The 27,089-nt window shown below is 37.8% G+C and overlaps 1 protein-coding gene across 1 annotated transcript in view; it reads right to left on the bottom strand.

The window, feature by feature from the left end:
* FAM21 (Family with sequence similarity 21) overlaps window positions 1-27,089 on the bottom strand; it is a 77,225-nt gene that overhangs the window by 30,746 nt on the left and 19,390 nt on the right. The window contains exons 5-11 of the mRNA XM_081728082.1: window positions 23,685-23,895; window positions 19,983-20,183; window positions 15,185-15,329; window positions 13,816-14,025; window positions 5,898-6,164; window positions 3,132-3,286; window positions 180-424 (exon numbers count right to left, since the gene is read on the bottom strand). Coding sequence (XP_081584208.1) covers window positions 180-424; window positions 3,132-3,286; window positions 5,898-6,164; window positions 13,816-14,025; window positions 15,185-15,329; window positions 19,983-20,183; window positions 23,685-23,895 — 1,434 coding nt within the window. The remainder of the gene's footprint in view (window positions 1-179; window positions 425-3,131; window positions 3,287-5,897; window positions 6,165-13,815; window positions 14,026-15,184; window positions 15,330-19,982; window positions 20,184-23,684; window positions 23,896-27,089) is intronic.

Below are 27,089 nucleotides of genomic sequence, written 5' to 3'. Positions count from 1 at the left end.
AGATTATGTTGAAAAGTAACACCATTCATAAACTCTCTGCTACTGCGTTCATAGGTAGGCTTAGAACTTTTGTAACAATCCTCGTAGGATTTTAACACCTAATTACAATGGTATCACACACAATACATTTTGTATTATGTATATCTGTTTCAAACATTCAAAATGTTGTTAATACTTACTTTACAGGTTTCTCTTTGCTAATTATTTCCTCCTTCTTCTCTGGAGTTTGAGGCTTAACTATCACTGGAGTACGTTCTCTTGTTGGAGTAGTTTCTACCTTTCGAGAAGATGAAGCATCGTCATCCCACTCTGTACTATCATTTTCCCTAGACTCATCATCACTATCTGCGATACGAGGAACTTTAGCTGAAATTCCTTTAAACAAGTCAACTTGTCCAAATATTGAGACAGCGCCTGCTGGCATCTAAAAAAATAAAGACGTTAATCTGAGTATAAACATACATAACTTAAATTTTTAGTATAAGCAAAATTTACATAAGTAAAAATCAACAGCCAATATCTTCTCGAGGAAAAATGAACATTTTTTTCCCTCCCGAAACCACCAACACGTCTTTCAAATCGTATTAAGAGGAACGGTTTAACCTCCGCAGACCTGGCCTTGATTTGTGGTCGTTCAAGCGACCATCTGTTTCTTGGTAATAGCCACTTCTGAGACCTAGTGGTCGCTAGAGCGACCTATCCATCACTGCTGGTCAGGGATGACCATGGTTGAACAAAATTGAACAAAGTGACTTCATTTGCGTGTATAGCAACGAAATCTCTAAATGAAACCCAAATATAACAATTCGTTAATTCTCGGGTCTGAGAAGTTTACAAGTATTGATATATTGAAAAAGTTTACATTACAAAATACAACCTAAATAAATAAGTAAACTGAAGTGTGTGCTGTTTGATTCTGTCATTCACATAAGTACGGCCTGAGTATATTAGCATCATTAACGTGAACACTTTGTTGTTCCGTAATTAGAGTATAATTTCACCTCCATAAAAAAAGTGAAAACCTGTATGAACATACTGTAATTATTTATAAGTCGTGTCGGTTACATATTACTAATACAAATGGTAAGTATTACATTTGTCCGTCATTTTCATCGACAGGGTTTGCCCTCCGTCAATACTTCTTTACAAGATTGTGTACATCAGGAATTAAAATAAAATGTGGCGACGTAGAACATAATGAAGAATAAGTGATAGAACTGAAGTTAGTCAATCTATGTATTGTAAGATTTACCTTGTTAAGGCAGTAGGCAGAGCAATTAGCACACACGAATTTGGACTTTCTTCCACAACCTTTTGTTATACACAAATATAACACAATTCACAATAATAGAGGTCCGAAGACCAATACAATGTTTTCTATGCAGATTTTTGTTGGGAAAATGGATGTCCCTTGGACCAGGCAGCCAACGAAGAATACTCCACAGCTCCAGGCAAGCTAAGGAGTGTGGTTAGGAATCCAAGGAGCTCCAAGTAAGCAAAGAGAGTTCTAATCTAGCAGAGCTCCCGGCAAGCTTATAGATAGGGAAACCACAGAATTCTAGGTAAGTAAGGTGGCTGAGGTTAGGATTTTTTAGTGCTCTAGGCAAGCAAGGAAAGTGGTTAAGGTCCCACAGAACTCCAAGCAAGAGATGGGCAAGGAACCTCAGAGCTCTAGGCAAGTTAGGAGAGAGGATTTGACCATCCGAAACTGATGCTGTTGGAGGTCCTGCGGCGTCTTTTATACCCTCTTATGCACAGCAGCGGCGCTAGTGTTTCTCTTCGGTCATGTGTCTTGATTATGATTATGCCTGTCGTCTGCTTCCTTGTAGTAGTTGTTGTATACGGAAGTACGTGGTCTTCCTTACAAACAAGGAATACGTGTCGGATATAACAATATGCTGAAGTATCCTTACATTAGAAACACTTGGCATGGAATGAACTAGTCCTAGGGAGACATAACACTTGGCTCCCATGTCATGAGCAGGCAGCAGAAAAGACGTCCACCCGTACTGAACACAATAAAATGCAGCAGACGTCCGCCATGAGCAAACAAAGCGATATGAGTACTTTGACCGAGAACAAACTATGCGGAACGGACTGATACCGTATATCTGCAACAGTGGAACTTGTGAAATGTTCAAGGACTACAATTCAAGGGTATATGAACAATGGATGAGTGACGATCAGGCATCCGCTAGACGATCACACTTATGACAGACACGTGCGGTGGATGCAAGAGGTGAGGGACGACTAGCACGTATGGTATCTCAGCACAGGCGTGTAACACTGGAACAATTGATCTACCAGCACAACAGTGGATTAATACGACGAATTTCAACAATGACCACGCGATGTATCTTGCATTGGCTGAGATATCATAGCCGTAGATCAACACGAGTACCTACGACAATACAAAGGCATCGACAATTACGGATGACATGGGTAAATGAAATGTATCATTGGACTATGTATCAATAGGTGAAGATTGTCTGGAATGATAAGTCCCATATTTTACTGAACCATGCCGAGAGGCGAGTTCGAATCTAGTATAAACAGTAAGAGTCCATGTCTCTGGGTTGTACCATGGGAGTTCAACAGTCCGGCGGCGACGGTGTCACTATCTTGGGAGCGATTTCCTGACATTCCTAACGATCATTAGTTATCATTCACCAAACTTTGAATGGCGGAAGGTATCAAAATCTGTTACCTAATCAAGGACGATAACTCATCTAGCTACAAGGTCACACTTCTTTGTCTTTTATTTCCTGTCCCATAGTGGAAAAGTTGTGATGCATCAGATGTCATTGGTAGTCACACAATGACCCTTAATTCAGCAAGTGTCCATGATAATACAAGAATGTCTTCATCAGACTTCGTTTTACTAGTATAATTTTGAATACAGAAAGAAGCCACTTTATTTAACTAACTATCCATTAACTTATCTAATCCCTTTTCCTAACCAACTCAGCTCGCGAAAACAGGTCAAAAAGTTGTCGAATTATCGCCTCAATTGCGAAGTTCGGACCGGTAAATGTCATTGAATTTTTTAATGTTTGCGTTACGTTAATACTTCGGAAAATTACCAAATATTATTTCAGAAAGTAACCAAAGTATTAAAATAAATGTCTTACCTTCTTTCTTGGAGTATCAGGATTATTGATTACTGTCTCACCAGCAGTCTTTGTCTCTTCAACTTTTGGCGCAGATGTCGCTTCACTGAATAGTGAATCTTCTTCCACTGTATCATTGAAAAGAGACACTGGTTCCCGAATGTTGGAGCTCATGCCTACAAGTACACATTTTAAATGTATTAATATAATTATTTACATAAACAGGAAGTATAGGCTTCTTCAGTACAAAGTGAGTATGAATCATGAGTCATTCGTATTGAAGAAACTTAAGATTTGAACGTAAGCACCCACCTCCCTTATTGGAAATTTTCTGCTTTCACTTCTTGTGAAATTATCAAAAGAGTAAATTCCAAAATTTGGTACCGTAAAATAAAGTTAGTAAAAAATTAGATTCAATCATATTAGTTTAATTCATTTCATTTATGTCCCTCGCTGATTTTTATTTTCTTAAGTTCCGATGATAAAACACACAATTACAAATATATTGACGGAGAGTGTTTTACAGATGACTCGCAACTACTAGACGAAATTTTATATTTTTGCATATTCTATCGCAATTAGAAGTTAAAACATTCGCACGCATAAGATTTTCTGCTGGATAGTTTTATTTTTGTCTATGAATTAGCCTCTTTAGTGAATGCATTATTTTTCTCTCTCTCTTTTCCTTCCCTTCTTTCTATAACTTCCTTCTTAATGAACATTCCCTCATGGCTATATGGTTAGCGTACGTGCTCTTGGAGCAACAGACTAGTACGAGTCCTAGTGATAGTTCATGTAGTTCGGATTCCACTTTAAGCTGTAGGTCCATGTCTCACATAGACTTGATATTGAAAACGGATATTAAAATCCAAATCAACCAAACAACCTCTTTCACAATGAATTGAATACATCCTTGCTTGGCACAAAATTACAAACAGAATAACTGAGCTTTCAGATTGCACGTCTTCCTCAAGCACACACGAATTAGCATTAACCCCTTGAGTCTCACTGATATCCAAATGGATGTCATAAAACAATCCGTTGCAAAACACCGGTGACACCCATGGGAATGTCATAAAATACTCCGTTGCAAAATACCAGTGACATCTATGGGAATGTCATAAAATACTCCGTTGCAAAATATCAGTGACAACCATGGGAATGTCATAAAATACTCCGTTGCAAAATACCAGTGACATCCATGAGAATGTCATAAAATACTCCGTTGCAAAATACCAGTGACATCCATGGGAATGTCATAAAATACTCCGTTGCAAAATACCAGTGACATCCATGGGAATGTCATCAAATACTCCGTTGCAAAATACCAGTGACATCCATGGGGATGTCATAAAATACTCCGTTGCAAAATACCAGTGACATCCATGGGAATGTCATAAAATACTCCGTTGCAAAATACCAGTGACATCCATGGGAATGTCATAAAATACTCCGTTGCAAAACACCGGTGACATCCATGGGAATGTCATAAAATACTCCGTTGCAAAATATCAGTGACATCCATGGGAAGTCATAAAATACTCCGTTGCAAAATACCAGTGACATCCATGGGGATGTCATGAAAACGTATCCTTTATTAAAGGTCGTATTAATCCTGAGATGATTTTTTTAGCGGATGCAAGGCACGAGTTAGTTCTACAAAGTACTATTTCTCCTTAGGTGACAGCACCTTACTGACAGAAAAGAAAAAGTGTTTTGTCTCAGTAAATGGCAGGTCTAAGAGGGAGCCATATGTTTGTTTTGACAATAAACAATTGTCAACTTCGATATCGTATTTCGAGATCGAAAAAAAAAAAAAAACCTTTGATCCTCGGTCAGTGTTGCCAACATGAAGCAGTATAAAATCCCTTCAGAACATCAAAATTTCCCTTTTTTAGTCCAAACGTTCCAAAACGCTTTTTTCGTTTAGTCAATGCTACCCTTGCGATTGGACAACAACTATGCCCTATATCAGCGTTTCCCAACCGGTGTGCCGTGAGGAAATTGAAACAAATTATTAATTCTATAGGAACCAAATTGCAAAACATAGGGGAAAGTGTATATTTGTATTTAACATTACTATGAACCTCTACTATAAATCTACAATTTTAAGTTTCATACTGTGTTAATTTTCTGTACATTTTTAATGTTGAAAAACGTATTTATCATTGTCATGACCATTATTGCTTCTTTATTGTTGCAGACTATTTCGTAACTTGAAATTTTAACATAAATTCAACAAAGCAAACATGCATACAAATTACCTACATTTGTGTTTTAAAAGCATAGGAGATTTGTTTATTTGTTCGTTATTTAGTGATCTTCCCTTTTAGTTAAAGGTTAGATACAGTTTTCGAAAGAGAAAGTGGATTTTTTTAAACCCGAGTCCTATATTTCATTGCAATTGTTTTCTATTTTAAAATTAGAATGAAAAATAAGCATAATGATTTACCACGGGGGAAAATCAGTTATCGAGCTTTCTTTTCTGTAAGATCAGTAATCACATTAAAATACCACGGTATTTTATATTTACAAATAATAGTAGTAATTATATATATATATATATATATATATATATATATATATATATATATATATATATATATGGGTGTGCCGCGAGAATTCAAGTTACACCTTTAGTGTGCCGCAAGTTGAAAAAGGTTGGGAAACGCTGCCCTACAGAATGGTCTAGACTCTCTTTTAACAGTAAATGAAAACCTCATATTACACCTGAAACGCAAGGGATTAACGATGCACGTTTATCAAAACACACTTTTATTACCTTACCTTTAGTTTTATGACTTCCAAGTCCAGCAAATAGATCACCTTCTTCCTCTTCATCGTTATCGTCAAAAATACTCTTACTTTTGACATCAGCTTTATGTGAAGGTGTTCTGGAGATACCAGAGTCTTTGGATTCTTCTTTTGAAATGGACGCTGCTGCCTTTGGTTTCTTAGCAACCACATCAGAAAACATATCATCATCACTAAACAAATTATCACTAGTCTCTGGAAACAAGCCGCTGCCACGAGATATTCTCCTTCTTTGGCTTCCTTAAATTAATAAAAGCGAACATGTTATTATCAAGTATTTTTTTTTCTTTTAATTACCACTATTAAAATAACCATACTATAATATTGCCTGTACTTCTATTTTTAACAACTAACTTTTTCTTTCTTTATTATTTATTTTTGACACGTATGGTTACACCATCAGAGGTTTCTAATCATACGCATCACAAGCAGCTTAAGAAGAGTGGGGCGAGGGAGTCAGGTTTCCTCCAATACAAATTACGACAGGGTGTCTATTAAAATTCCAAAATGAAATTTCGTGACTTTTTCGTGACCTTTTCTTTACCAAACCATAAAATTTAGTAACATTTTCAAGAGCAAATTTGGGTGCGAATTGGGTTGAATTTTCATGCATGTGACAGAAGCGTGCTTTGCTTACGATTTGGTAGCGTCTACAGCCGACCATAGACATTTTTGGTGATGAATTTTTACGTTTTATAAAACATAATTTTCCAGCCTATACTTATATTTGCACAGATGAAAAAAATCGTGACCTAAAAGCTAAATTTCTGGACTTTCATGACCGTTTTCTGATTTCGTGACTTTTTCATGACTTTCGTGACCGATAGACACCCTGTACAATGATGCTTCAGCGTTACTAAAAATAATAGTAGTTCGCAAGTTTATATTATGTATTTCTGTTTACAAAGGAATTCCGAAGGGGGATAAAAATGAATTACCATAAAACAGTGGAAACAATTATAATACTAATATTTTTTGTTGAAACTATTCATCACATAGGAAGAAGAACATAGAGCAAACAGAACTTAAAGAATAGGGAAAAGCTGTGAAGCATCTAGGAAATACCATGCTGAAATGCAGTTCAGTGATAGTATTAACCGGCTATAAGTAGATGCAGTTTAGTGCAAAAATATAGGACGGAACGGATAGGTCGACAAGAGAGAAGGGATAATGAAGAAAACAAATGTAAATATGAGTTGCATACCAAAATTACGTTCCATTGTGCAATAGTTCAAAAACTAATAAGGGTACATTAATATACTTACGCATAAATTATTTGGTCTAGGAATTAATTCGTGCGGTTGGTACGCACACATTGAAGCTGTAGCACAAACACAAAATACATAAATACCTTAAGAAAAATATTGTCCATCGCTAGCCACCACTTTCGCCCATCTGTCAGGCAATGTACGGATTCCGTGGCGAAAGAAGTCCTCATCCTTGGAAGCGATCCAGTCAGAGACCCATGTTTCGATATCTTCTGAAGAAGTAAACCGCTGTCCAATCAAATCGTTGTTCATGCAATCGAACAAGTAGTAGTCCGAAGGAGCAACGTCTGGTGAATACGGCGGGTGGGGTAAAACTTCCCATCCGACATTTTCTAAATAGGTTTTGACCGGTTTTGCGACATGTGGGCGAGCGTTATCATGTTGAACAATAAGTTTATCATGTCTGTTCTCCCATTCTGGTCGTGTTCTGGCCAGAGCTTGCTTCAAACGCATTAATTGTCGTCGATAACGTTCTCCATTCATAGTTTCACCCGGTTGCAGCAGCTCATAGTACACCACACCTTACATATCCCACCATATGCACAGCATAACATTTGCACAGTGAATATCTCGTTTTGGTTGTGATGGACCTGGTTCACCTGCTTTCACCCAGGCCTTTTTTCGTTTAGGGTTCTCGTAATGGATCCACTTCTCATCACCCGTAATAATTCGATGCAGAAACCCCTTTCTGCTCTGTCGTTGAAGCAACAATTCGCAAATGGTTTTTCGTCTTTCAACGTCTCTGTCTTTCAATTCATGTGGAACCCAATGTGACATCTTTTGAATCATTCCCATGGCTTTCAAGCGTTTGGAGACTGTTGTTTGATCAACGCCTAATGCTGCTGCAAGTTGTTCCTGCGTTTGACACGAATCCTGCTCGAGCAATGCTGTCAATTCTTCGTCTTGAAATTTTTTTGGCTGTCCAGCTCGCTCTTGATCTGCCAAGCAGAAATCACCACTTCTAAACCGTGCAAACCACTTCTGACACGTTCGCTCAGCTAGAGCATGGTCACCATACACTTCCACCAAAATACGATGACTTTCAGTCGCACTTTTCTGCATGTTAAAGTAATGCAGCAGGACACCCCGCAAAAACACTTTATCAGGCACAAATTGTGCCATGTTCACTTAACTACAAACTGGTGTTGTTGACGCTTTAATCCACTGCCCTATACTACGAACGATGCGCAATGACAAGGGTTTGCAACACATGTGTGGATACACGGAACTGTGGGACGCTCCGTTCGTTGCGCCATCTCTTGTCCACCCGCACGAATTAATTCCTAGACCAAATAACTAAACTTTGAAGATGAACTGTGCAAGATTTCAAGTATCTACGTTCATTTTTAACGAATTTACCTGTGAAAGAAAGCCTTTTTTGATACTGACTTGAAATGACGGATTTCACCGTAAGTTTTTGTCTACATGTTGCTGTCGACATTCATCGGCAGTTGAGGGAAATTTGTGAGGACACTACCCTTGCTTACTGTACTGTGCGGAAGTATGTGCGTGAATTTATTTAGGGATGGTGGAGATCTCCCAAGAAGAGGGCTACTTTTTGTAACCAATACAGGAAACATTGCTCCTGTTCAGGCCCTGATCAAGGAGGACAGAAGTTGGCTGATGAGGATATCTGAAACCTTTCAAGATTTTCTCATTGCATTTTCGAAAGAATTTTCACAATCACTTGAAGCTGTCCAAGGTCAGTTCACGTTACGTTCCTACACAGTTGAACGAAGAGGAAAGGGCCTCTCAGTTTAACGTCATGTTAATGTCGTTTAGGCTAAGGAAGACAGATGATTAAGACAAGTGTGAATGATGGGATAATTGGTTGAAAGAAACTAAGAGAAGGAAACAAGAGTACCCCCAAGAAAATCCACAGACACTATGTTGTCCACCATGAATTTACTTGGCCCGAAATCGAACCAGGGACCCCACGCACTAGAGGTAAGTACTCTATCACTGCGCCACCATGCCCCACCTCCTCGCCCGGATAAGAAGGCTTTTTACAGAATAAGAACATCGAAGGTTACCTTATCCTTTCTGCTCCCAAATGCTGTTCTATCCCCCAGTAATCTGTCTGTTTCCAGAACTGAACTATTCATTTGCGGAGCAGACGTTTTGAGTTCAGAAGTGCTTTCGGAAGGCACTTCCCAGTGTCTAAAACATATCCTCCAAAAAGACTCCTCAGGTGATTTTAACAATAAGATACAAAGATTGCAATTGTGTGTATATGTGGTACGAAAACTGTGTTGAAAAGTGACAGAAATATATAACTCGAAAATAATGAACTGCGGGGGTTCCGGGAAAATGGAATGTAATTTTGACATGCGCCTCGTATCCTGCTTCACTAAAATAATTTCATTTTCCACATATATACAAATGTCTATAAAATTCCTTGCCACCCCTATAATTCCAACACAGTTAAGATTTGTACACAACACCGAGACTTATATTTCATTTTAAGAAGTTGATATTTTGAGCTAAAAATGATTTAACCAATGGCGTCACAAGGGGGTGGGAGATGTCAACACAAATATTTAAATAGCAAATCTATCTCTGAAAGAGCTTCAGGTAAGAAATAACGTAGTAAAGGTATCAGGTCATTCAGTGGGACCAGCAGATAGTGGCAAATGTTTTCTGGAGGAAGTGAGTGAATATTACTGCTAAACTTCTTTTCACATCTACTTTTTAAAATAATCACCACATTTAATATCTGCCACTTTGATTGCGACCAAACTTTCTACTATTAAAAATTCTACCATTACTAGCAAATCTGAACAGATTTCCAGTACATCAAACATTGCTGAAACGCATGCCTACCTTATAACGGATTTTCAAGAGGAATATTTCAACAATTCTCTTTATTACAACACGAAATGAACTTGTGTAGGTATTTTATTTCGAATTAAGTGCAGATGAAAATATTACACTAAAGAAGAGGCGAAAGAAACGTTGAGACAGTATGTGTCACATTACTTGATTTAATAAGATGCATATTTAGTATTAATTTTAAAATATTTACCCAAAACTAACCGAAATTATCTAAACTTGAACGTTACGGAGAAACGTTATTCTCTTTTTCAGCAAAAATCTTTTAAAAAACTAACGTTGTTTGTACATCATTTTGGTTACTTTTCGAATAAATATTTTTAATATGCGACTTTTTTTTTCAGTATTCAATTTACCAATTAATTGTGACGTGGAAAATTAGGATACATACTGTATTGTATATGCTATTTATACACAATATGCATTTCTTGCGCAGAGAAACATACTTTTGGCCACCTTTGTTTCCACAGAAAATTCTGAACTTATACTAAAGTAGCTATTTAGAGAGCAATAACATAATTTAGCTGCTTTTACATGGTGCCACAGATATATGATCAAACTTGATGCCACAGACATATGCCAACTTAAAGGGTTTTACTGTATACTTTCATATATGTATTAAGGTCAGTAGAAATATTCTAATTTGAAAGGCTATGTTCGGTGTAGGCCTAATGTAATATTATGAACGTGTTTCTCAGATCAGATCTCATATAGAAGTTTATAGCCCTACAGTACTAATAGCGAAATCTGCTTCAACATCCGTACGGGATCAGTGTTATTGAGAGTAAATTAGGACTCCCAATATTTTTTTTTTTTTTTAAAAAAAAGCGCAATAAATAAATATATTAAAAGCGAACGTACTTTTTCTGTAACAAAACATGCCTCAGTTCTTCCACGATATTCTACTGGTTAAGTACTCTACAAAATAAGTCCCAAAATAATCTTGTATGGGATGTAACATGTGTTGATACTTTCGCTCCTTCATATATAACACTAACATGTGAGGAAGCAGGAAATGCAGCAGAAGCAGCGGTTAAACGTAAACATACAAAGTACTCCAGACTGAAAGAAGACCATCTTTTTGTTGCCTTTGCTACAGAAACGATGGGAGTTTTTAGCAAAGAAGCCAGTGAATTTTTGAATGAGTTAGGAACAACTTTAATTAAGAAGTCAGGCGACCCAAGAAGCAAACACTATTTAATACAACGAATAAGCCTAGCAATACAGAGAGGAAATGCAGTCAGCATTTTAAAATCCTTCCCATCAGTACAAGAGCTGGATGAAATTTTTTACTTAAAATAAGTAGTATAAACATGGTGATGGACAGCGATTTGTTTTTCTAAGTTTATTTAGTAAATCCGTTCTATTTCCCTTTATATTTCTTCGCTGACATTATATTTTTATTTCAATTTTTTATCACTAATTCTTAAAAGATTTGCCTAAGATATTGAACTTAGACGGACTTCTTTCTTTTTTAAAAATTTATAGTGATAACTGTGGTCTCCAGTTCCTGTTCTGTGTTCTGGTAACATTGAATGTGTTTGTCATTGTCGAAAATGGAGTGCTAGGTGTAGAAGTGTGTGATGAAATAGGTTTTTTTTACGTAATAAAAATAATATTAATACTCTAATTTACAAATCAAAAGTAATAGCGCACATACAGGGTTTGTCCGGGAAGTAATAGGACTGATTTTATTCCGCCATGACTGTACTTCGGAGCGTGCGCGCACCGACTGGATCCGGTAGAGGGCGTTCCTAGCTAACGAACGAGCGGCTGGTCAGTTGTCTCCGAGCACACGGAGAGTCAGGACAGGCTTTTTCGCACGACGTGTTTCTGTGAGTGGTGCAAGCCGAAAATGCAGCGTTCGTTAGAGCAGAGGTACGCGATTAAATTCTGTGTTAAACTCGGTAAATCTGCGACAGAGACGTTTGATATGATCAAGTAGGCTTACCCAGATGATGCTTTAGCAAGAAGTGGTGTGTTTCGGTGGCACAAGGCCTTTTCGGAGGGCTGGGAAGAGGTCGCCGATGAAGACCGTGCTGGGAGACCTTCGACTTCGACAAACACCGACAATGTGACTCGTGTGCGCGAAGTTTTGAACTCAGACCGTCGACTAAGTATTCGTTTAATTGCCCAGATGTTAAATTTACCAAAAACTGTGGTTCATGAAATTGTGACGGAACATTTGAACATGCGCAAGGTGTGCGCGAAGATTGTCCCAAAAGTGCTCACTGACGACCAGAAATTGCGGCGAGTGGAATTGTGCCAAGAAAATTTGAACATGTGTGAAAGTGACCCCCAAGTTTTGAATAACGTAATCACAGGTGACGAATCATGGATCTTTGAGTATGATCCCGAGACAAAGAGGCAATCTTCCGAGTGGCACACGCCGGCGTCTCCTCGCCCAAAAAAGGGAAGAATGAGCAAATCCAAAGTGAAAACGATGCTCATTGCCTTTTTAAACATCAAAGGCATCGTCCACCATGAATTTGTTCCTCCTGGACAAACCGTCAACGCCAAGTTTTACGTGGAAGTGCTCAAGAGACTCAAACGAAGGGTCAATCGGGTCCGACCAGACATCGGAGCCGACTGGAAGCTGCACCACGACAACGCCCCGGCTCACACCGCCTTTCTTGTGAACAGCTACCTGACCAAGGCCGGCATCCCAACGCTTCCGCAGCCGCCCTACAGCCCAGATGTCCCCCCCCCCCCCGACTTCTTTTTGTTTCCTCGCCTGAAACGCCCGATAAAAGGCAAGGATTTTGAGACGACAGAGGGGATCCAAGCTGCGTGCACCGCGGCTCTCAAGGCTCTTCCGGAGAATGACTTCCGTGACGCCTTCAATGCTTGGAAATCGCGCTGGCAGCGCTGCATCGACGCAGAAGGATCCTATTTTGAAAGTTTTTAAAGAATTGTAACGATTGGCTCAATAAATATTTTTAAATCGACTCAGTCCTATTACTTTCCGGACAAACCCTGTACATATTTCATAATAATTGGTGAACACAACTTCCTGGGCAGACTGTTTCCTAGTTGTTAAATAGGAAGAGCCGAACCAATTGCATGGCCTCCACGCTAACTTGATCTCAATCCACGCATTCAACTTGTGGGCTCACACAAGAATTTGTCCGTTTGTCTTTGGCTGCTGATGTGAAAACTTTCTGCAGTCACATTATGGAAGGCTGCGAGATATTAGAAACAAGCTAGGCATCCGTGCAGTGATTACGAGGAGACATAAACGGAAGGTTTGAAAATTTAAGAGTTACCATGTAATAACGAGAAAGTCAAGTATTTCCGTGCCTTACTTTTATTTATTTATTTATTTTTGTACTTTTTCGTTCTTTTTGTTTGTATCTGAAGTACATACTCCTGAAATTAAGCCTTAAATTTTTAGAACACGGATTGAAATTATGAGAGCGCTTTGCTTTTATAATTTAGCAATATTGTAAGTTGTCCTATTATCCCTAAGCTGGAATATTATCAATGGAATCACTGTAAACCGGTACTCTGGCTTGCAGACCACAAATGAACGGTCTTTTATCAGTGTGATGTGTGGTCGCACATCGGCTCCCATCGCCCTTATTTCTCGCTTTCCAGGTCACGAGTTCGCTACTTCTTTATTTTAGTAGCATCCGAATTGCTTCATGGTGCTGAATCAACACCCAATTTTTTGTAGCCCGCTCTTCCATTGGGAATCGAATTCGGGATCAAGCGTAATAAATCCATTCGCTACTATTTGGGTACAAGAATCCATTTCATTGTATTATATAAGTTAATATATATAGTTATACCTTCCTCCTCATTTCTAGCTGCTTTCTTGGTTTCTCCTTGTTTGCTCACAAGTTTTGGCTTATTTTCGGTTCTACCAAACAAACCATCGGGCTCAGAAGTGTCTTCTAGATCATCAAATAGACCACGACCACCAGAAAACATTCCATCTGACTGGCCAAATATGTTTTCTTCTTCTTCTTCTTCGTTTGGTACTCCAAAGAAATCACCGTCTGAAATAAAAAGATACATTTCTAAAACAAACACACTTAATTCTCAAGCATATAAAATTACAAAAATACACTGAAGAGATTAATAAAGGCCAAAGCACCAAATCTATATTAATGATACTCGCATAACAATTTCGGCAATGTAACATCACTTTTAAAAGACACGTTATAAAAAATAAACCCAAGAATAACAACGTAAACAATACAACAAAGAAAGAAGAGGAGAAGGAAAGAGATATCTAAGAGAAAGCAGATAATATTTGCAAGAAATCAATTGAAGGAGAATACTACACCAAAAGGACTACAGATAGTTAAAATGGGAGTAGTGTGTCAATCAGTGAGATACAAGAACTTGATTATGAAAGCAGAGAAAAATCTCATTTGAGACACAATAAGAACCAAAGAAGCGGAATGCAGTTAAAAAAAAAAAAAAAAAAAGCGAAGAAGTGGGAGTGGACATTGAAGATAAAGAGAAAAAGAAGTACTGAGAAACTTAGACGACTGGGAACAGAAATTTGAGGAGAAAGACAGACAGACTACAAGAGAAAGGAAAAAGGTTAGAATAGAAGAGGAGCAAGAAGTAAATGCAAACAGAGTACTACAAATAAAGGAAGTACAATTAACAGACCAAGAGAAGAAGTGTCAAGAAGTACATTACAAGTTTAAAGTGAAAGAGGAAAAGGTAAAAGAGGAGGAAGTGTTTCCAGGAGTAGGAGAAAAGTAGTGACAATGGTGAAACAGAACATAGGCAGAAGAAGAAGAAACCTTAGGAAGGAAAAGAAAGAAGCATTGAAAGCATTAAGGAAAAGAAAGGAAATAGTAATCGAACAAGCAAAGTCGGAGCAACCCTTTCTGTTCTGTAGTTAATACAACTGTTCAAAATTGAAGTGCGCTTGACTCTCGTACCAAGAGTCTCTGGCTCGAACCCAACCAATGGAGTTCGTGGTGGATGGCATCTTACTCTTTCTCTTAATTCTTCCGTAGTCAGTAATTGTGTTAATAAACCATATTTCTCAAACTACAGGTAAAATAAATGAGGCGTTAAACTTGTCTTCATTTGGTTTCAAAATTAATGTAACATGTATTAAACAGCAACTTGTCCAAAGTGGAAATAAGTAACAATATTGTGGGATTTCGCTCAACAATAGGATAATTTACATACCAGACATCTTCCTGGAGACTTTTCCTTTGCCTTTACTTCTGTCTACATTGTTTATTTGACCAGTGCTTTCAGTATCTTGTTCTACACTTCCTTTGTGAACACCCAACTTAGCAGCCAATTCAGAAGCAAATGCATTTGATGCAGGCTAAATGAAAGAAACAAGTAAATATTAGAAAGGTCTGAATAACGAAAAATACTCGCCATTACAGACTTTCTCTACATGGAAATACAACTAAATTATCAAATTTTTGAATGCTATAGACATGCAGTATTATAATGACAAATCCTTGACATATGTCCTCACCACAAATCTCTTTTTGTCTAGTGTTTGCGCCTTTTCTACCTTCTATTTTAACTCCATAGTATTGTGAACAATTCCGACAACATTTAGAAACTACATCATGTAATCCGTACTATTTCTAAGTATGAGAGAGGATCAAAACCTACGGTTACAAGGCCGATATTCCTGGAGTTGCATCTGATATAGACGAACGAAGAGTGTGCGGGAATTGTAATACACAGAGTTGGTAACTGCAGTTTCATCCACCCGCCACCCGCCAGTACAGCGCTAGTTGTAGGTAAACACAAATGGCGACTCGTTTGGAAAACTGGTCTCGTAAAGAAGTCCGATTAGTTAATCAATTTCTGTGGGTGAAAAATGTAACCGCGGCTGAAAATTCACCAGCAGCTGGTAGAGGTTTACGGAGAGACTGTAATGTCTCGTCATTATGTCGGAGAAAGGTGTCGAAAGTTTGCGGCTGGTAAAGAGAACTTCGCCAACGAGGAGCGCAGTGGCCAACCCAGTACGGCATCAACAGATTTGAACACAGTTCGCATGGAGATGATGATTGAGGATAACAGGAGGATCACGTTACGGCATCAGATGGCAGAATTGGGAATGTCATTCGAAAGCGTTAGTCACATTGGGCATCACTTCGCTTCAGACGAGAAAATGAAACACTTCGTGACAACGTAGCTGAACACGCAAGGACAGGATTTTTACCAGGAGGGAATCTTCAAACTCGTCCCACGATGCGACAAGTGCCTCAACTGATACGGAGGCTATGTCGAAAAATAACCTAATGTATGTACTATCTGTTGGCTATATTGGTTGTATGTATACGTTTCACTGCAGACTTCGTAACCTTACTTTCTGTTCATCCCTCGTAGCAAAAGGCTGTAGTAGTAAGTACTTTTCTTGATTTGCATAGTTGTTTTCCAGAGTATAAAAATTAACAAGAGACAAATAATATGCAAATGAATTTACAACGACATCTTTGAAAACACTTCAAATTACACCTATATTGTATTTTAATTCTATGAACTAGTAAGAATTGTGAATATCGATTTTTTATGGTTCATATGTGTTCTTTCTAAATATGTTTTAGAGAGTTCCATTGCCGGAATTAAGTAACTGTATGCCTATTCTCATAGATAAGCTGGTGAAAACTATGTATTAAGAGTTACTGTGCAAAACACACACAAAGGTCTTGGAGCATGAGAGACAAATCATGTGTTGTGAACATTCCCCCCCCCTTCCCCCCGAATTGTACTTACGAACCGACCTCGTATTAGAGGCACAGAGATTTATTCGTATTAATCAAACGCAGAAATACTTTGACTTTCGATTTTTCGTGATTAATACACATTTGACAACTAACTAGCTCTACGGCCTATGGAACCCGGAGGTTCAATGCCGCGTTCAAAAATGCTCTCCATTGACTTCTATCCTTAGCCAACTGGATTCAATTTCTATTTTCTATTCCTATTTCTGCGAGATCCATCTTAAAATTGTCTTCTCATCTGCGCCTTGGTCTTCCTAATGGTCGTTTTTCGATTGGTTTTCCAGTTAAGACTTTGAAAATGTTCCTGCTTTCTTCCATCCTGGCTACAAGACCAGCCCACCTGAGCATCCTAGACTTGATGACCCCAATGTTTGGTAACCGTATAAATTATGTAGTTCCTCGTTATGAAGTTTCCGCCAATTCCCATTCCCGTTCCTTTTGGGTCCTAATATTCGTCTCAGAATTTTGTTCTCAAATACTTTCAGTCTACGTTCTTCTCTCAGAGTAAGCGACCATGTTTCGCAACCATACAGAACAATAGGCATGATTATCGTTTTATAAATTTAAACTTCAAATTCCTCGACAGAATTCGCGACGACAAGAGGTTTTGAACTAAATAACAACACGAATTCCTTGCTTTTAGTCGACATTTAATTTCTTCGTGAATATAATTTCCGTCTGTTAATATTGATTCTAGACATTTGAAAGCATCTACTTTATCAAAAGTATATTTGGTATTTTAACACATCCATAATTTCCCACATTACGATCCCGACGATCTTCCATGTATTTAGTTTTCTCTGCATCTACTTCTAAAACCATGTCCCTGCAAGCGTTTAATAAGGCCTCTGGATTTCTTTCTATTGTTCTCCTATCATCCCCTATTAAATTTCCATACGCCATTATCAGGTGTATACCATTCAACTCTAGGCCCTGGTTCCTATCTTTGATTTTCCTTATTACGTATTCCAGGACAAAGTTGAATAATAACAGCGACAATGCATCTCCTTGTTTCAGACCATTCTCGACGTGGAAGCTCGTGGGCAGAAATTTTCCTATCCTGACTTTTACTTTGGGATTCATTTAAATTTGTTTTAATTAATCTAATTATCTTTTTTCGGTATTCCAAATTCTGTAAGAATGTTGTACAATGTTTCTCTCCTAACTGTGTCGTAAGTCTTCCTAAAAACAATAAATAGTTGATGTGCCAGGGTATTGTATTCCCACTTGTTTTCGAGTATTTGTCGAATGGTAAAAATTTGGTCAATAGTTGATCAATTTCGTCTAAATCCGCACTGATGATATGCAATAATTTTATCTGTGTATGGGGTCAATCTTGCTAATAGAATGTTTAAAAGGAATTTATAGGATGTTGCAGAAGAGAAATGCCTCGATAATTATTACAGTCAGTTTTGTCGCCTTTCTTGTGAATTGGAACAATGATTGATTCTTTCCACTCTTATGGAAATTCTTCCTTGTTCCAGATATGAGTTTGTGTGTCTTGTTCCACAATTTTTCGCTTCCAGCTAAAATTAGCTCAGCCGGAATTTCGTCTATACCCGAAGATTTATGTTTCTTTAATTTCTTTATAGCGATTTCTACTTCTGTTCTGTTAGGTTCTGGAATATACGGTTCTGCGGTGTGTATTTCGCTTTCTCCACGCACATTAGTTTTTGGCTGCGTGTTAAGCAAATCGTCAAAAAAAAAAAAAAAAAAAATCAATCTAGTTAAGATGCTATCTGTATCAGTGAGAATTGTTCCGTCAGCTTTCTTTAATAATACACATTTGACTATAAGTGCGATTGCATGTCTTTTGCTTTAGGCCCCACACAGATTGTTAAAAGCAACAATTTATTTTAAAAACACATTTTCAAAGTTTTACACACTGCTTTACTTTTAACCAAATACATATTATTCATAATTTTTTCAATATATATGTAAAGATTACTCACAAAAGCCAACAAAAATTCAGAATGCTTTGAAGTAAAAATAACATAAAAGCCTGAATAAAATCATCCGAGATAATAATGAAGATACATTTGAGTATGACATTTATATAGCACCAAGAGAAATAATTAGTAGAAGTTTTTGTTAAACAAAGCAAAACAATACAACTTTAGGCCACATTAAATTATAAATGAAATTATTATTTTATTATAGCTAACACACAACGTACGGTCCGCAAAACCTGACTCATAAATTTTCTGCGCTCTCGCCCATTAAAAAATGTAGTATTTTAATGAACAACGTTAATAGAATGTTATTTCAAGATAAGTCAATTGAATGTGTTGTTATTTGTGATCTTATGCAGAAATGCATATAAAAGATCTCTCATTACTCATACATTAAGACGGGAAGCTACAAACTCATCTCATCATTATTATTTCCAAATACGGACGGACAAGCAGAGAATTTCATAATTTCTTTTATGTAAGAAGCTTTTCCTTAAAAGCGTTGAGAAAAACCTGAAAAGTGCCTCAAAACCGTTGCCACATTTTGTGTATTTTAGATGTTTTAGATGTCAGTTTTATTTACTCTTGCACTTTTTCGTAAATCTGCACCAAGTTTTCAGTAATGACAAAAGGTCGCCCACTTCGTTCCTCATGTGGTTATCTTTAAAAGTTCTAACCCATTTCCGTACCATACCATCACTCGTAAGTTTTCTCCATACACTTCACTAATCTGATTATGAATTTCAGCCGCTTTCATGCCCTTAGTACACAAAAAAAAAAAAAAATAGAAAATAAATAAATAAATAAATAAATAAAATAAAATAAAATAAAATAAAATAAATCTCAGAGCGTATTTTACAGTCGGCGGGATTCTTCAATCAGTGGAGGCATTTTAACTATCCACACAAACGTAAACACGGTCCAATATTTTTTGTAATGGCGTCTGTCGCTTGCCAACAGATGAAGGTACAGAACGCACATGCGCGAGATGCCAGCTGCAGCGGCCGAATATCAAAACGATACTTACTTAAGAAAACACGTCTCGTGTAACTCAGCTTGAAATAACTTTCTGCGCAATTTAAAACATCTTTCACAACAAAATGAAATTAAGTTTACTCATAAAGCTAATTATCAGTAATAAAAAGCTGTAACAAGCTTGAAATACAATCATTTAAGAGCTAAGGAACAATTTTTCTCTGTATGAAATTTTATGACCTAATATTATAATGTTACATTATCTTACCGCCGAATATACGAATTAACACTAAAATAATCACTTACCTTTGGAATAGATATTTCATTATCACTAAACTCATCGTGAGGTGATTCCTTGCCGAACATGTCACCTCCATCGCTTTCGGTATCCGAAATTAGTCTGGAATGCTTCGACAATTTAGATTCACTTCTCACTTTCGGTTTTCCGTATCTGGATGTAATTTCACTTTCTGTCTCTGAATTCTCAGTTTCACTTTCAGAAGAAAGCTATAAAAACAAAAAAATAGATAAGAGATTTGTTTATTCCAATGTATTGTATAAACACTATAAATTTAAACAGTAAAAAGCGTTAGTTTATATATATAGGGTGTAACTAAAGGTCGTTTACAACGCTTGGGAGGTGATTCCTCACACGAAAACAAGCAAAACGTTTATGTGACATTTTCTTAAATTCGGTGTCGTTTCCGAGTTACAAGCTGTCGCAAATGGTGGCAAAACGACGTGTGACACCTCATTGCGGACAAGGAAAGGTGCAACAGCAAGCGGGCCTACATAGTTTAGAGAAAGTAATGCCTGAATAACATAATGGTGTGAGAAGAAAAGCAGTAAGGACGCGGCACAAGGAATTTCTCAAAGGCGACTTTCTTATGTGGACAGACTGACATGCGGGAAATGGATGCAGAAAAGGAACTCCTTGTGCCGCGTCCCTACTGCCTTGCTTCTGGCACAATTATGTTATTCAGGCATTACTTTCTCTAAACTGTGTAGACCCGCTTGCTGTTGCACCTTTCCTTTGTCCGCAATGAGGTGTCACAAATAGTTTTGCCGCCATTTGCGACAGCTTGTAACTCGGAAATGACGCCGAATTTAAGAAAATGTCACATAAACTTTTTGCTTATTTTCGTGTGAGGAATCACCTTCCAAGCGTTGTAAACAGCCTTTAGTTACACCCTGTATATATATATATATATATATATATATATATATATATAAAGAAAAGATTGCACAAATAAATAGGTAGTTAAGAATACATGATTCTTTTATTTACTGCGCCTAATAATCGCTGTACTCTAATAAGTTTTCTCGGGCTATCAGCCAAGTGAACATACTGACTTTCAACGTTTCGAATGAAGGCACTGCATTTATCTTCACTGATTGTTATGAAGGTACCGTTATATAGTGACTATGTAGAGGCGGAGCTATGAAAGAGGGGCTTGGGACTGGCTGGGAAAAACACAGACTCCAGACTGCTGCTACACGAAATGCCTTTGTTGAACGCGTGCTTATGATAAGTTGAACTAACCTAATCTGTGAGAGAACTAACCTAATCTGTGTGAGAACTAACCTAATCTGTGTGAGAGCAATCGTGTACATCAGGGACGGATTAAGGGGGAAGCTTAGGGGGAGTTATAGCCCCAGGCCTCCAGGTGGAAAGGGGACTCCATTCTGATCAAAATCTCAACTGGCTATCTAAAAAGAATCGTGAAGATACAATCATGATCACAAAATAAAATATGACCAAAAATACGAAACACATTCCCTTAACTTTTCTACTGTACTTTCACAGAAATGTGTTAGGTGAAGTCAACAGGGACACATATTTTTTTCTAGCCCCGAGCCTCCACATGAGTTAATCCAGCCCAAGTGTACACACTTTAAAGTAGTTTTGCGCTGAGTATGTAAATATATTTTAAAACAGGATCAAATATTAAATCATTCACATCGTTGCTAACTTATTGGTCCTATTTAAAAAAAAAAAAAAAAAATCTCAACATTAAAAAATGTTTAAATAAGCATCAACATTAATAGTTTACAGTGTAAGGTTTCCTTCCTTTACACCATTTTAGTACTTTCTTTATATATGTATTTTTTTTAATATTGGACAGAATTACTCTGTGTGTCAATTTTTCTGGCGTTTTATTTTCCCTTTCAAATTATAACCACCACTAACAATTTTATGCAATACCAAAACGAAATAAATGAATGAAAATTCTAGTTAAAATCGTCCCACGATTATGCTAGGGGCCTAGGAAGACGGTGATGATAATGAACGAAATTGTGGAATGAAGAAAGTGGAAGGACACGGGAAAACAAGGAGAAAACTCATACACATGGTATTTGTTCACCACGAAGTTCACTTCGCACGAGCTAGTATTGAGCCAGAGACCTCATGCGCCAGAGGCGAGCGTTTTGCTGCTGAGCCACTGTGGTCCCTTAAAATAAAACGACAAAATATTTATATATACTGACTGATCTTACAAAACCATTCATGCCTCCCGTCATAATAACTCCTTCCACCAATAACATCATGTAAACAGCAACAGTAATTCTACAAAACCAATGAAGTTACTTATCAAACGTTACAGCGGGAGCCGCGGGGGCGCAGTGGCAAAGCGTTCACCTCTGGCGCCTGGGATTCCTGGTTCGATCACAGCTCGCGCCAAGTGAACTTTGTGGTGGACAAACACCGTGTGCATGGGTTTCCTCGGAGTTCCACCTTTTCCTCCCACTTTCTTCATTCCACTATTTCACTCATTTCTGATCATCACCGTCTCCTTTAGCCTACCCGGCATAACCGTGGGACGTCGAAGATTTCATTTCATTTTCACGTAGTACTACAGCGTTCATACTTATTTGGCGAACATGGATTTTCTGACTTTTCCAGGTTTTCAAGTCACGACTTCAAATTTCTAGGTTTATATATGTAACGTAAAAAAGCTACTTTTTTTTTTCCGGCCAGTAGGTTCCTCGTCTACTATGTGTGTACAGGAAGTCTCAGAAGTCCCCTGATACAGGATAACTCTGTTGTTATCAGAAAAGGAAATGAAATCTTTCAGTTTTACGTCCCACGGTTATGCCGGTTAGGCTAAAGGAGACGTGATGATGAGTAATGAATGAAATGGTGGAATGACGGAAGTGGGAGGGAACGGGAAAACCCCGAGAAAACCCACGCACACGGTGTTTGTCCACCATAAAGTTTACTTGGCGGGGGCTGGGATCGAACCCGGGACCCCAAGCACCAGAGGTGAACGCTCTATTACTGAGCCACCGTGGCCCCTCTGTTATTATCAGAGTTACAACAAATTGTAAGAGGGGAAACCGTCCCCAAGTATGACGTTTTCAATCTAGAGTGCAGGATTTTTTTTAAAACGTTATCATTTACCTGGATCCACAACATAAGTGAATGAAGTTACTTTCTGTTATGCTAAAGTGTCGTTGGCAAGCCCCCATTCAACATACTCTTACAAAATTTGTCCAGCTTCTGCCACGTCCTTCCCTCCCCCAGCCCCAGGTAAATGGCAACGTTCAATTTTCATTTAACATTGGGTGCATAAAGAGTGTACAGCCCAAACGTCTCACCCGATTTAAAAAATTCCTTCACTTTAGATTGAAAACATTATATTTGGAGACGGTTTCCCTTCTTACATTTTATTGTAACTCTGATAATAATATAGTTACCCTATGTCAGGGGACTTTTGAGACAGCCACTATATGTTTATAGTGTACATATATGTAGATGCCTTTTGCTAAACAAACTAATTTATTTCATAAAATATCCCCTACAAAATACCTGAGTAAGGCAAAAAGAGAATGGGTTCCGAGAAGTAAAAATCCGTACTTAAAATTCCCTACTTTTTTACGTTTTTTCAACTTTTCGTGAAATTCCCTGACTTTTTACGAGTAAGCTAAATTCCCTGAATTTTCCAGATCGGTGGAAACCTTGTAACTATCTACCAATAACACTGAATTGCACATGTTTTTTCATACCATTCCTGTCTTCAAAGCAGGAGGCTTTCCGTCTAATCTGTCTTCTTCATTCTCACTTTCACTTGCACTTGATTCTACGACTTTACTTTCTTCTTCGCTTGGTGTTTCCGCTAATCCTACTTTGTCATCTTCCATAAATTCCTTCGAACCAATCAAATATGGCAACGGTCGCAGAAGATATGGATTCTTCGGTTCCAAAATTGGTTCGGGGCTGGCAATAAAATAAATATACAAAAAAGTAATTATTACTGGAGAAATTCTATAGTATAGTTGTTTTAATATTTTTTTATACAAATAAAAGCGACAATTTCTTATTAACCATTTTAAAGCAGTCAAACCGGGTGTATCAAAAATCTAGGGCCAAAAGTCAACTTCGTTATGAGTAAAGATACGAACAGGTGGAGTGAAAAGTTGTTGGAAATAGATGGTTTTCAATATAAAAAAATGGAAACTTTTTTCAATCCCACCAGCCGTTTGGGCTCCACACTAGCAATGTGCCTTATGTTAACTGAAAAAGTAACGTTTGAAGCTTAGTAGGCAGTTCGAACAAACGTAAGGGTACATTGTTGTGTGAGGGGAACGAGAACACCTCAAACCTGTTTTTCCACCAACGCTGTATAGCGACATTTATTAAGCAGGTCACACACATTTTCAGTCAAGCCGTCTTCATATGTTCTGGAGAATAACAAATCCCCAGAAAGTCAATGGAATGAAAATACATTATTTCCATCATAACGAACAACAAGGAAAATACCGAATCAAATAACACATATGATCGAACATGATTTGTATTTAATTTCTTAACAATTTAGTTTACATAGTTACGTATTATATGTAAAGGAAAGAAAAAAATAAAAAAAAAAGAAAGAGAGAATTCAGCACAACACTCATAAAAGGTCCGTCAGTCTGTCAGCCATATTCGTAATGGCGTGTCGCTCTTCCGCTCCTCTTACGAAGTCCCGCCACTGGTTTAGAACCCAAGCGTAAAAGGTAATCTCGAACCCCTCATTTCATACAAATTTTTATTCATTTCGTCTGCACATACTCTCTCAATGGCTAGAGCATTATCATGATGTATAAGCAAAGTCTATGCGAATATATTCCCACGGATGAGGTTTGAACGTGAATAACGAGTCCATTATAACGTAAAATGAAAAACAATGCAGAAACGAAAACTAAATACACTTCTCCAAGTACACTGCACAAAATAAAATAAATGTTCTAAAAATTGGTTCATAATAAAGATCACTGTATTGTGAGGGTCCAAGAGAGCTTTACCAGAGTGGAACTCAAATAGATTAAAAAAAAAAAAAAAAAAAAAACCATCCACCCTTTTAGATTAAAAACCACTTATTTTCAACAAACGATTTAAACTTACTTTTACACACCAGATCCCCTGTAGGTGCAAATTCAATCTCACACACAGAATTAAAAAGTGAATGGCTGGACTGCGACTCGAACCCAGGATCTCCAGCATACCATGCCGATGCGTCAACTACTACGCCACCCAATCTGCTTCCAGAACAGACACACACACATTCTCTCACTCCTGAAGTCGGTGCTCTCCATACCCCTGCAGAGGATCTCATGTGTAAAAATAAGTTTAAATCGGTTATTTCCTTCTTTCATTAATATATATGAAATTGCAACCGTCAAAATTTATTCCTTAATATATGAACACTGGATTGTCCAAGCACAGCAGCTAGGGTGTGGTACACCTGAGTGGAAAGCATCGACTTCAAGAGTGGGAGAGTGTGTGCCTGTTCTGGGATGCGGACTAGGTTGCGTCGAGGTTAACGCATCGGCACGTATGCCAGAGATCCCGGGTTCCAGTCCTCGCCCAGTCATTTACTTTCTCTCTCTTTGTGTTTTAACTTTTCTCTCGCTTCACTTCTGTACTTATAACTGAGTTGACACATGGCCTTGGACTTTTGATACACCCGGTATTTTCTTTGATTTTAAAACTATAATTATCTTAAAAATTAGCTTCACTAACTCTACCGCCATCGTTATGAGAAGAACATATAACATATAGACTCCGAATACATAAACATCATACCAAGTTAGCGTTTGCCTGATTAAAGAAAACTGGACTAATGCTGAGAGTAAAACTTTCCAAAACGAAATGTGAAAATGATGAACAACTAGTATTTTAAAACAACTAATTTATTAAGTTCAGACAATATGCTAACACGCTAAATAATTTTAACAATCATTTTACTTGCATGAAACTGTGATTGCAGAAAATCCTTTGTACATCCTAGCTTTCGGCTCTTCCCTAAAGCCTTGTTCGAGGAGGATACAAAAACACAGGTGGATGAAGAACAAAAATATCAGTAACAGACTCACCGGAATACATCAGTGCGAAGAACACCTTGTCTTAGCTATCAAGTCATACGTCGAATGGTGGAGCATCACACTGTGAAATGGCGGGTTTAACTTGTGTTTTCTTTTGTTCAGGAAGGAAACGATGACAGCTTATGTTGATGTTTTTGTTTATGTGCCAATGTTCTATGTACTTTTCAACGAACTTTAAAAGTTCGTTACTGAAATCTCTATGTCTGTGTGTGTTTGTCTATCTGTCTGTTATTTGCGATCTTTTCAATTTTGAGCCCTCCATTCGATAGAGTATCAAAAACTATCTGAGAAAGTGATGGAATTTTTCGCGTCACTCTTACCGTTCCCAAGTTATTAGAAAAAAAAAGAAAGAAAAAAAAAACGATTTCCAGAGACTCAAATAGCCATATCCCGGGAACCGTAAGTCATAGAGAGATCATATTGGTTGGTATGGGCCAGTACCTAAAAGGATGGTAAATATTTTGGTACGAAATAGTAACCGGTGGCCACTGTCCAATTAGCCACTGGTTTGGCCAATGGCCAGTTGGCCAGTGGCTACCAATTAATATCGGTACCAAAATGTTTACCATCCTTTTAGGTACTGGCCCATACCAACCAATATGATCTCTCTATGACTTACGGTTCCCGAAATATTGGCCAAAAATGACAGATTTCGGGAGACTTTAGGAACCATATCTCGGGAGCCATAAGTTATAGAGAGATGATATTGGTGATAATCAATACCTAAGAGGATGGTAAACATTTTGGTATCAAATAGTAACCGATGGCCACTGTCCACTTAATATCGGTACCAAAATGTTCACTATTCTCTTAGGTACTGATTAACATCAATATCATCTTTCTATGACTTAACGTTCCCATGATATTGGCCAAAAAATAGTTTCGATTTCAGGAGATTTAAGGAGACATATCGCGGGAACCTGATGTTGATCAATACCTAAGAAGATAGTGAACATTTTGGTATCAAATAGCAACCGGTGGCCACTAGTCAACTGGTTACCGTCCAACTGGCCACCGTTCTCCAGATATTGGCCCAAAAAGTTTGAA

Source organism: Thermobia domestica, chromosome 10 (assembly GCF_964235325.1).
Source record: "Thermobia domestica chromosome 10, izTheDome1.hap1.1, whole genome shotgun sequence".
Classification (NCBI taxonomy): domain Eukaryota; kingdom Metazoa; phylum Arthropoda; class Insecta; order Zygentoma; family Lepismatidae; genus Thermobia; species Thermobia domestica.
The sequence above is the reverse complement of the archived record's forward strand: the minus strand, read 5'-3'. Positions and strand labels throughout refer to the sequence as shown.